General features: G+C 36.8%; 1 protein-coding gene across 7 annotated transcripts in view; it reads right to left on the minus strand.

The window, feature by feature from the left end:
• Positions 1–12,832, minus strand: part of LOC123697499 (disheveled-associated activator of morphogenesis 1) — a 101,619-nt gene that overhangs the window by 12,597 nt on the left and 76,190 nt on the right. For 6 of the 7 annotated variants that reach the window (XM_045644038.1, XM_045644032.1, XM_045644033.1 and 3 more), the window contains 8 exons: positions 5,720–5,887; positions 4,822–5,040; positions 4,401–4,541; positions 3,706–3,928; positions 3,260–3,487; positions 2,832–2,938; positions 2,493–2,642; positions 1,568–1,723 (listed from right to left, as the gene is read on the minus strand). In XM_045644038.1, coding sequence (XP_045499994.1) covers positions 1,568–1,723; positions 2,493–2,642; positions 2,832–2,938; positions 3,260–3,487; positions 3,706–3,928; positions 4,401–4,541; positions 4,822–5,040; positions 5,720–5,887 — 1,392 coding nt within the window. The remainder of the gene's footprint in view (positions 1–1,567; positions 1,724–2,492; positions 2,643–2,831; positions 2,939–3,259; positions 3,488–3,705; positions 3,929–4,400; positions 4,542–4,821; positions 5,041–5,719; positions 5,888–12,832) is intronic. The other variant, XM_045644037.1, reaches the window with a different exon arrangement.

Genomic DNA, 12,832 nt, shown 5'->3' on the forward strand with positions numbered 1-12,832 from the left:
GTACCATTTTATACAACCCTTCTTTATACTCTTCCTTCTGATGTGGAATTCCTCGAATTTCAATACTTGTTTTAATACAGAATTGATTATAGACTTCACACTTTTCGTGGATTGTATGGATTTCTTTAGACAGCTCTTTTTTAACTTCCTCCAGACCTTCAATTTTACTCTGCAATGTTTCCAATTGCCCACTAATATATTCTAATGATTTTTCTATTTCTTTATTATGTTGGTCCATGCTTGTACAATGTTTTTTTATATCTTTTATCTCCGAAATACTCTTTTCAATGAGTTCTAGACGTTTATTTTGTCTCGATTCGAAGACTCCAAACATTTCTTTGATTTCATTTCGAAGTGATAGGATAGATTCATGAATTTCAACATTATCCCGGGTCAAACCTTTACGGTCCTTTTGGACTGTACTTGTAGATGTATTTTTATTTTCGGGAGTTATTTTCCGGTTCATTTGTACAGTTAGAATGATAAAAACTATATATGTATGATTTGACCTTTATTTATAATGTCTGAGGGGCTATAATCGTCTCGAGTAATTAGTCCAATAGTAAAAGAATGCAGGCTCCGCCCACCAGCGTTAATGAGCAGTAGACTAAGGCGGAGCTTAAGTAGGAAGCGCGTGCGCAAATTAGATTTTTGCACGGCAAAAACTGAGACACACTTACTATGCGTCGTCCTCTAACACGTAGCCGGCACGAACACGGAGTACCAGGACAACAGCAATGCGTAACGTAAACTTGAAGATGCACGTAGCTAACTCTCGCTGTTTATGCGCTCCTATTATTTCACTTGATTTATTAAATTCACTTTTAATTTATTTTTGAGTAAAAATTTAGCACGGACACGACTATTCACTGTTGGATCCCAGGCGGAAGAGGAATAGAATGCTTGCATTAATTGTCATGCAGTGAATCAAGACCCAGGATCCGAAACAAAAAGGCATCGGGTAGATATTTTTCCTTACCTTTCTTCAATACTGTTCGATAGCATCAGTCAATCGACAGCAACAATCAATGCTTTTCAACTTTTAACAAAAAAAAACGGTGCGTTTCAACCGCCGCGTTCTGACCGCCGCGTTTCAACCGCCGCGTTTAAAACGCCGCGATCCAAACGCCGCGTTCCAAACGCCACGTACCAACTAACTACTAAGATTTTATTCGTCAGCCAAACCTCGTACAAAAAGTTGCGTTCCTGGAGCTGAGGTCAAAACGCTGCTAGCCTACGACCGCGGCCGTGTTTTGTTACTGAATATTGAACTTACCAACAGACTGCTTGCATTTGTCAGGCATTAAACAAAAAAAAAGGCCTCGACAACAATCACTTTTTTTCGCCTGTACATTATACTTTTATCAAAAAAACGCTGCGTTCCAAACGCCGCGTTCCAACCGCCGCGTTCCAACCGCCGCGTTCCAGACGCCGCGTTCCAACCGCCGCGTTCCAACCACCGCGTTCCAACCGCCGCATTCCAACCGCCGCGTTCCAAACGCCGCGTTCCCAACGCCGCGTTCCAACCGCCGCGTTTTAACCGCCACGTTTCAACCACCCCGCTCACCTGCTGCTCCAGCTGGTGCGCGCGGCAGGCGGCGGCGCGCGCCTGCTCGCCGCACGCCATGTGCGCGGCGGTCTCGCGCTCGAGCCGCTCCTGCAGCCGCCGCAGGTTGCCCTCCAGCTCCTCGCGCTCCTGGCTCTGTTGGTCCACCTGCTTCTCCTGGTTGCGCGCGGGGTTAATGGCGGACGTGAGTGAAGAGATCGTGACATTTTCGTATCAAAATTATAATATGGGAAATTGGATAATTTCAATAAAAAACAGGAAAATGACGGAATTTTAATTGCAGATAAATATGTGTTCATAATACAGCATCAGCTCGATAACAATTTAATCTTATCGAAACAATTATAATTTGTGCAAAAGTTGTCAGCCGAGAGGAAATTATGGACGAAATATGGGCTTGCTTGCGAACTATACATATTCTTTTTATTATTCCAATCGAACTATATTCTTTTTATTTACAGTTATCTCTTCACACACTTAAATGGAATGGTAAATGAGATATTATTATATTAAACCAATCCTTAATCGTTTTTATGATATATAATGGAATGCCAAAATTATCAATGCATCGTTTAAAATGTTACTCATTAAAATTGATGTCAAAGCATTACTCTATTTTAATTTTTCATAACCTTGAAATTAAACTGTTACTGAACATGCACCATATAAAGCTTTCAATGCAATCACATTTTTATTCTCAAAATTTTTAATATTGGGCATCTAGATCTCTATTTGTATATTTTTTTTATCACCAATGTGGGGTTCTTTTTCTAAAAGATTATATTTGGCTTAAAGAGATATTCACCAAAATTGTCTGAATTCCTTGAAAATCTCTTTTAACTTTATACAATGCATGTCCACACGATACCACCACATCTTTAAGCTTTAATTCCAATCCCCAAGGCTTCCCAAACTTTTCTCTTACCTTTTTGGCTAATTCAGTAGCCAGATCAACATTTTCCTTCTCCAGACTGTCAGCTTTGTTCCTGGCTGCCACTAGTTCCTCCTCTTTAGCGAGCAGTTGGACTATTTCACCAACATTTATCTCTAGGGGAGCTACGTCTGGGTCGAAAACCTGAAATAAAAATGAAGAAAACAACTACATTCCTGAAAACAAAAGCTCCCAATAAGAATAACAAAGTATGAGTTGATATGGACGTAATTTTTATGCCACATTTCACCTAAATGTCTGACCAAAAAAATGCTTCTATTAGTGAATGATAACTACAGATATTTGGTCTAAAAATATATGATGATATGATACCTTAGCAGAATCAGAATCCCGATCTCCAGGTCTTGGTTGCTGTAAGACCACCTGCTGCACCACGCGGTCCAGCAGAAGCCAGTGCTGTGCGTGAGGGTTGTACTCCACTGGAAGGAGATATAGGGAATGTTATATAAGATGGAGATGATGAATGATAAGGACGTCGAGCTTTCAGATACCAAGTGTTTATGGTGTTGGTTCTGGTACATTTTGTAAAAAAATAATCGAATGATTGTAATATCTTGTGTGTTTACAAAGTAGGAATTCAGGATGAGCCATCTTTTATTTTGGAAAAGATTTTTTCATTGAAAAATAAGAGTCGGCGAACAACTGTCATGGGTTTAATGGTGGTTGTAGATCTTTTTTTATTTTCTTTGGGATACCAAAAAAACTTTGAACATTTCTCCATCCTGATCTGTTCCACTCACGCGGCAGCAGCAGCAGGTGCCGCAGCATGGACAGCAGGTGCGGGTAGGCGGCCGTGTGGCTGAGCTTGTTGCGCAGCAGCTCGAACATGTCGCCCGCGCTGCGCGTGTCCACGTGCTGCTTCTCGAAGCGCCGCGCCAGCTCGCGCTCGTCCTCGCTGCGCACCATCTCGAAGAACTCGATGTGACGGTCGAGCGTCTCGTTCTCGTACTTTCGCAGTTTTTCGATCACTGTAAAAAAGCAAAAAAAGGAATATTAGAAATGACATTTTTAAATATACGGACCAAAAAGTTAAGGGCAGAAAAATCCTGAAAATCATGTTCAAATTACCAATTATAATACAGAACAGAAAATGTCAGTCGTTCGTCAAAACAGAAATGATGTTGGCACTATCGAGTTTCTTGTCTAGTAGAAAGTCCCGTATGGTCTACAGTCGAGTGGCACTGACCTGGCTGTATCCCGAGCATGAGCAGCTCGTAGCGCAGGTGCAGGCGGAACTCGAGGCTGTCCTCGCCGGGCCCGTAGCTGAGCACCGCGTTGACGAAGGACATGAGCGCGGTGTCGAGCGGCAGCTGGTCTCGCGCCGCGCCCCGCCCCAGCGCGCCCACTACGGACGAGAAGCGGGCTCGCTCGCCCGCGTGCTTCTGGTACGCGGTCATCGCCTCCAACACCTATCCATTAAAGCGTTTTTACTGAAGTATAGGACACGAGACGGTATTCCATAAGTATGGGCCATCTCTTAGCATTGTAGTAACACAATAATATTGACAATAAATACCTAGTGTACACTAAACAGTATTCTTAAATATGGATCATTGCATCCAGCACCTGACACACGATATAACACGTGATAGGTAGTGTACACAAAACAGTTTTCCCAAATATGGATCGCGTAGGAAAACGAGAAAAGGAATAATGATCCAGTACATGGACACTTTATTGTAATAAGTATTAAAAACAAAATAAAATAATTTTAGGTACTTCAAACAATACCTCCAGGCTTCAGCATCTACCTACTTAAAAAGAGAAATCTGAGTTATGAAGGCAACGTGCAGATTTTAAATAGTGAACATCATCTCTAAATATACATAAGATAATACACAATATACCGAAAAATCCAATTAAAAGTATCATTATTCTCACCTTCTTATGTCCCCCAGGTACGAGACACACAGCTCCCAAAATCTCAAGAGCCGCGACTTTAGTTTTGACATTCTCAGTGTCGAGTGATTGCGCTATCAGGTCGATACTGGTGGGATGAGCGAGCACATGTGCTCGTCCAGTCTGGAAAATGAAAACAAAATTCTAAAATCTCTCCAGAAGATTTTTAACCGAAAAATATCAAAGTAACCATCTAAAAATTTATTTTTCTTTGAAGTTTCCTTGGATTTCCTAAATTTTCTTGCACACTGCTTAAACCATGTCAAATTCTACTTTCCTATCAGAAGAATTTCTACCAAAAGAAAACTCACTCCAATCGTGCATAGCATGTTTTCACTCACTTCGGATGGTGAAATTCTGATGCGAATGTAATATGGACCACTTCTAACAAAGGAAAACTCACAGAATTGTTCATAAGAGCCTTGATGCCGGCTATCAAGTTGTGCCTGGTAACAGCATCGTCCCTTGGCGCCCTCTGCAAGGCTTCCAACAAGGCAGTAAGCCCGCCCTGCTTTATGAATCGTAACACGAAACTGTGCGCTCGCGTCCGTAGTGCCGTCTTCAAGCCGTCGACGAGACCGCTCGCTTCGGTTGGTGGAACTCCTTCCGATGATGCGAATGCCTGGAATTTAGATGATATAGTTTTTAGAAAGCATACTTGAGTTTGAGTTTGAGTTTGAGTTTGAACAATAGCAATACTATTAATGGGGTAAAATTTCCTAAAAAAATTGAAGTGTCAAATATAAAAAAAACTTACGATATCTTCAATTTATTTTATGGTTGATACTAGTATCATCATTATAGTATTTTATGCATGCTAAAGTGTGAAACAATCATAAATTGTAAGGCCTAAAGTGTGTTTAGGTCGTCAAGATTTACGCAATAAATTGTTACTTGTTTATTATTAAACATACGTATAATGCTGCTCTTTTATCAAGTACAACACTTAACTAGAATGTATTACAGCAAATAACATCTTTAGTGTGCAAAATATCAATATTCAACAATAAGTTTACATTTTTAATGTCCTTTCCCAGAAATTCAACTTCCATTTGCCAATTTCATTAAGAACCACAATATTTTGCGTTTATTACTACTTGTTTGTTGTTATATTGTATGATCATAATATATTCTGTCAATAAATGTTCGTCATCTCTATGTCTATTTCTTTCTTTCAACCCACATCACCATTGTCAAAGAGCCTCAATATTCTGGTTTTATCACTTTTTGTTATTATGTAGTTGTATATTCTTATCTGTCAATAACTGTTAATCTATATCTATTCCTTTGTTTCAACTCACATCAGCGATCTCATTAAGAGCCTTGATGTAATCCTCCACTTGCGGCGCATTAGCAAGGGGCAGCGCTTGGCCAGGCGGCGGGCGACGACTGCAGTAGATCTGCCACTTTTTGGCCGCTGGGAGCTCCATCATCGCTGCTTTGTTCACCGCTGTTAGGTCCAGCTCTTCCTGTGAACGGAGGAAATAGAACTATTTTTAGAAGGAAATTATAATGTCTCCGAATACCATATGAAGATACGTGTTAGAATTTTTTGTAGAGAAATAAAGACGTGAATGAATAAATGAATATTTATTAATAAAGTGGTAATATTATGCTCCTACACCACGGCACAGGTAATTTTTGAAACGGTAATTTATTATTTTAGTGCCAATAATGTCGAAGCTACCGAAAGCAGCTTGTAAATAAGTACCATGGAAAATTCTTTCAATGTTTGAAAGGAAGCTTACTACAAACAGATTGATGTAGTCATTATATAACATGATTTATTTAATCCAGATGAAGTTCGTATACTATAGTAATAATTTTAATTACATTAATTAAGATATAGTAGGCCTCACTTTCCTATCTGTGTAATTAATCAAATCCGAATAGTATATGGAAAAAAACCTTGGAACGAAATCTGAATATCTAATCACCGACCAATTTCCCAAACAAGATTCCACTGCCTCCAAATGGAAACATTAAAAAAAACTAAACCTTCACACGAATACCGCAGCGCAAAAATGTTTAGGTGGAAAAGTTTGGTCATCTTAATGCAGTTAAGTTGAGAGGTAAAAAGCTAGAATCTCGTCCGAAGGACTCTTCCATAAATGGTTTTCTGGTTCTTGTATGTATAATTATAAAGAAAATTAGACACTTAAATGTTATGTTTATACGTGAGGCGCATCTCGAACCACTTAAAGAAATAATGCGTAAAAATATTATACCAATCCACAAAAATGGCCTAACTTTACATTCCATGTTATTTTTAACATCAGTCTGACAATACTTAAAAATACCTATGTTAAGAAAATATCATCACATAACTACAGTAAACATATACACAAGCGACTTTAAACAACGCATCTTAGCAAGGGTGAAAGAGTCCCCTCTTCCATCAAAGAGTGCATAGTAACACTGACATATCCATCCTACGTTAAGAAAATTTTTCATTAAAACAGATGTATACATAATTAATCTGCCCGAGTGCCCCATACCCCACTAGGGGACATGGGACTTCACAAAAGTATATAATATAAATATACATATAAATATAAACATATCCATAGCTCGTTTTAACACCAACAAACCCCCTAATCTCTACATTTAGTTTTAACTCAACCTCTAATTACTCATACATTGACTATATACAATTAGACAGCTCAGTTAAAAGCATTATTTCCAACCCTACATCTGTAACATAGACCACAGGTCGTTATTGTGAGTGTTACCGAAATGCCAAGGTGCTTGCGGACCACGCCTCTGATATTCGGGCAATAGTGTTGTCACATGTGACTGTTGACAACTTGACAATGGATATTGAAGGTCTGTTGGTGTCTCCACCCAGCAGTGGTGCAATGTTTGGACGAAATAGCTATTGAAAAATAGCTATTTCGAGAAAAGATAAACTAAAAAGAATTGTTCAAGAACATAGCTGTTATCAATACGTTATGAGTACCAACAGTGTTTCTGTTGCTTAAATAAGTTTGAATAAATAAAAAATATATTTCTGGAGTTTCCACACAACGACATTTAAGTTCAAAGCATGAAAAGCTTGTACGGTAAAAATGTTTCCATGAACATTTTTGTGTCATTTTTGAATACAGAAACATGTTAATCTGGCTTATGTATGAAATCGTTGTCAATTAAAACCAACAAAATTACATTAATAATTAACTATTGAACGCACTGAACCTTTTATTTTGATTGATTCTTAACAGACTACTATTTGTACAATCTATGTACCCATACATCATACAACACTATAATATTATCTCCTCTACATAAATTTTAAGCTTGATGACTCAAATATGTCCCAAACTTGAAGAAAGTAATAAATAAAATAACTATACTCAGCAGCTGTCAACAACCGCATTTATTTCCATCATAATTATCTTCATGCTGTTAATGTGACAAATTTAATATATCTCACATATGCAAATTTGGCCATACAAAGTAATGGCATAATTAACACCATTAAAACTGATAAAACATTATTGTAAATACAGGGCTATATATTACCGCTTTCTTTCTTAATACCTATAAAATAAAATGTTTCACACTTTAATTTGAATTTCGAGAAAACGCGTAAAAGGTAGATTACAAGATTACAAAATACTGGAGATATGATCGGAGACTAATTAACATAATATGTAATACCTAAGAACAATTTTCTAAAAGGAATTTATTCGTAATCTCAAATAGTTCATAAAGTAAGCATTTACTAGAGAAAAATGACAGGGGCTCTGAAAGACGGCTATTTCTATCACTTTGCCGCTCATCATTCTCATACAAAGATTTTTTTTAAATCAGCTAGAATTCATAAAAATATCTTATGATCTGGTCTCATTGTAAGATTTTAGTAGCACTATAAATTGTACACAATATGTTACTCACATGATGATCAGAACATCAAAATCAAACAGTGAATCAAACACTTCGACAAACAAAACATAATAACCAAACCTGCGTGATAAATTTTCATTAAAATTTCATGACCGGAACGGTTGCGATAAATTGAATGTTAATAAATATAAAAGAGATATAAATCCATCATATGCCTCAACACAATCATATTTAATCGCAAACTGGACAATTACAGAAGGCCTAGCTTTCGACTTTCCACCAACAAACGTTTGGCCGAAGAAAGCTCGACCCTTTCTATACAAGACAAGTCATTTCACTCAAAGCGCTCTCAATATATTCACTTCGATTTAGTAAAATTTAGATGATCACTCATTTTTAATAGTTTCAAAGTTGTTGAATTAGATAGGGAGGCGAGGTAGCTAAATGGCGTAATTCAACGGCGTCGTCGAGACTTATCAAAATCGAAAGAGAAAATAATTTCGAAAAGAAAAGCTTCTATGGTAAAAACCATTTTAGCGGTGGGTTTGGCGTGTACGGATTTTCAAAAATGTAAAAAAAAACAGTTACTTGGCCATTCTCGAGCGCGTCAGATATTCATACTACGTATGCCCCAAGTGCCTCTGATAACAACGGTATACTAATCTGCCGGTTTGCGTGGTGGGGCTAGGCATATAAATTCGTCAAAAATGCACAAAAAAAAAATTTACTCGAGCGCGTCAGATTTTCGGAATGGGTGTTAATTAGGCCCCAAGAAAGCTCCCCTTAAAAAAACTGACGATTACGGCATGACGATAAGTTACGATGAATTTTTGAAAATGCAGAAAAAAAAAGTCCTTTTGAAATACTCGAGCGCGTCAGATTTTCATAGGGGAGGTTTATCTAGGTATCCTGAAAGCATATTTTCTTAATCTGATAAAAATGTTGGTGGGTTCTCTTAATCTGACCGAAAAAGGTTTGTGGGTTTCTTTTTTTTAATCATCGTTATTTCATATCAATTTTTCTTACCACCCTCAGTTTTCGAGATATACTCAAAAAACCGGGAGTTTGAGTTTTTATGATGCTTCAAGTAAAAAAAAATTAAACTTTGGACAAAAATGAAAAGAGACCTTTTTTTGTAAAATAAAATTACCTTTTTTGTTTATTTAAACTTTTTTTTTTGAAAAAGTAAAGTTCGCGACTTATATGCTGCAACGCGTTTTTCGGAAGACGAAATGGCTCCTCCAGACTTCCGGTCATGCGGAAACCGGCAGATTTTGTGTTTTTAGTAAGTTTTAGATTATATTCTTCAAAATGAAAATAAAAAAAATCGCGCTCGAGAATGCCGGGTTAACGTTTTTTTTTTTACAAGTTCGCGACCCTATAACTCGGCGGCGTCAAGGACTTATGGTCAGATTAATTAAATTTAGTCTTAAAACACTAAAATCAACCCCCAATATCTTAATCTGACGCGCTCGAGTATTTCAGACTATCGATTTTTTTTTACTAATCTGATCGTCTATCCTAGGCGCGCGTCACTACATATAGAGCTAAATAGTGAAAAAGTTTGTTCTATTAGGTCTAAGGTATCTCTCATATCTTAAACTGCCACGCTCGAGTATTGCAGAAAATTCCCCTCTTCGCCTCCCTATCTAAATAGAAATTACAAATATGTTAATGCTTCATATAAAGCATAATTTCAGAAATGCATTCAATTTATTCAAATAAATAGAGCAATTATTAAAAAGTACGTACTAAGTGGGTTAAGTCACTTTACATCAACTAGGCAACTCACGAAGCCACCTATGGGATAGATTTTTACTCAATCTATTTATTGGCACATCTAAAACTGAACGTTCTAATTAAATATACATATTATGAAGCAGAAACAAGGAAGGAATCAGCTCTGATATTTAAACTATCCTTACTGCTACCTGTTGGAAATTAAAACACATTTAACACAATTCTACACTAGCCTTAAGGGCCCTTAGTAGGTGAACACGGAAAAATGGACTGTTTTCTATGAGCTATAATTGAAAATATTGAGGTTTTTTCGCACTGAAATTTCTAATATGTATTACAGAACGTATGTGTGATGGGATGACTGTTTCCAAAACACGATTGGAAAAATTTTGCTCGATAAAAAAAAATCCTGAAGTTACCTCTAAAATATTATATAAATGCTCATTACAACCGTATTTTACGATAATAATTCGTATAAAATCACAAGTACATAGGCATTTACCTTCTCGATTTCGTGACTGTTTTAGATTTAGAAAATACTAACTATTTTCATTCACTTTTTGATAAAAATGTGAATGGCGCTTACGATTTTTAGTTTCGAGCACGTTGATTCCATACTAAACGCGGACCCCCTCACCGCTTACCTCAGGCCCGAATAGCTGAATTTTCGCTGACCGCCTAACCCCCCTTAAGTAAAATCTCAATCTAGCTTGTACCTAATAAAATTATCATTTTATCTCTCACCGTGTCAACAAGCATTCAATAAGGTTTACTATTTTCTCCTATAAATTTAAATCAAACGAGGTGGAGAAACTCAACCTGACTGCTTTATTTATTCGGTATCCACTGCGTAAAGTACTTTTTGAATATGAATACGATACTGCGAAATGGCAATATACTGTGGTATAATTTACATCAAGTCGAATGAAATGAACGCATAACTTCTAAAAGGCGGATTCACACACTAGCCTCGCGAAGCTTTTGCCGCGTGAGTTCGCTCCGTCTATGTGGACGTAGGAAATATGTAATAGAATTAGAAAAGCACGTGTGCTGACCGTGTACTGTTGGTGCATCTGTCTATTAGGCAGGTCTCCACAGAGCGAGCAGTTTTGTGAAGCAACTTCGCGAAGCAAATTGGTCACTGTAAAAGTCGCTTGGCCGAGAGGAAAATGTCTTATTTTGTCATTATCCTCGTTCGAGTCACTTCGCGAGGCTGCTCGCTCTGTGTGGACCCGCCTTTACGCTAACGAAGTGATCTCGTCAATGCAGCGCAGGTTCGACAGCTTGCTTTTACTTACACGTGCTATTATTTATCAGATAACTACTATAATATATTTCATTTATTATTAGCTGACTTGTTAGTTTACAGAAACGTGTAGGAGTTTCTTTGTACAATTAATTAGTCTCTAAGTTGAGGAACAAAATTAGATTATGGAAATTGGCTTTCCCTTTACGTTGAGCAAATGTTCTCCTAACATATATTTTATGAATGATGTAACTATATTTTTATTAATATTTTAGTCAAATTTGTAATGAACATTTATGATAAGAAAAAAAATACATTAAATAAATCTAAGTAAAGTAAATTAAAAGGTGCCATGATAATTCTCATTTTCTTGAAATTCTCGTTATCGAAGAGGAAAAAACCGCTAATATATACCATAAATAAATTCTACGAAGCATTGATACTCAGGAATTCAACCGATTGAGATAAATTCTCTAGTGTAAACGAATGAATGAATCATTTAAAATTTAGTATTATGTTGGAATACTTCGATTTATTATTTTGGCAAATTAAACACTCTAATATAAAGTAGGCATGCCATCCCTAAAGATGATAAAAATTTCCCCTTACTTAGCAGTAGGAAAAAATCTTCTCATCCCTAGCAGAGCCTTAATATACAAGTTTACAAAGAAATCGAGATCTTTAAAATAAAAAAAGTACAGTAGAAACCTCGTCCTTTTTAATTCGTAGGTACTCGTCTTATTGAGAACCTCCTTTTTATGAAGTCGGTTAAAAATTACATAACCATGCGAAAAGAAACGGCCAGCTAAGTGCATCGTGACTCCCTTCGCTATGTCAAGGTCAGCGAATTTATCGATACGATAATAAATAGATCGCTTATTGCAATTCAAATTGTGGCAACCTTTGTTGCATACCGAGAAAAATATCGTGACTTGACCTAAAGTAATGTTTACTGTGTATTTTAATAATCATTAAGATTTTTCTTAAGATTGCGTAAATAAAGGGAAAATTGTGTTTTCTTTGTTATATTTGGAATCCCTCTGTCTGCCAGAGCGTCTACTTATTGCAGATTTTTTGGAATCTTTATTAAATAGCGCCTTGTATAACATCTATTATAATAATATTATTATATATTCTAGGAGGTAGCAACGTTGACAAGTGAGCATTTTAGTATAGTTGGTTCTTTGATATGCTGTTCCTCTTGCTATTTCGGTTACAGTCCGGGCTGTCTGGCTGTCCGCAGTGGTTGCGTTTATTAGTGCGCATCTTATCTGCACAGGAAAATATCCTTAATTTAAAGTCATTTTTTAACGCGTAATTTTTAATCGTTTGCCTTTAGATAGATCCATTAGACATACATTTTTTATTGCAAGACGTTTTTTTCGTTGTTAAATAGGTGCCAGACGCAATTTTTATTTCAAAATAATTAAAATATCATCGAAATAAGTGAAATTCCATCAACATGAGTCCCCGTGAAGGATAAGTAATCACTGTGTTACTTATACTATATATAATATTCATTTTACTATTTACAGTTTTTTTGCAACAATCTACCATATCGCCTCCTTTTTCCCAACGAACC

The sequence above is a fragment of the Colias croceus genome, chromosome 14 (assembly GCF_905220415.1).
Source record: "Colias croceus chromosome 14, ilColCroc2.1".
Taxonomy (NCBI): Eukaryota; Metazoa; Arthropoda; class Insecta; order Lepidoptera; family Pieridae; genus Colias; species Colias croceus.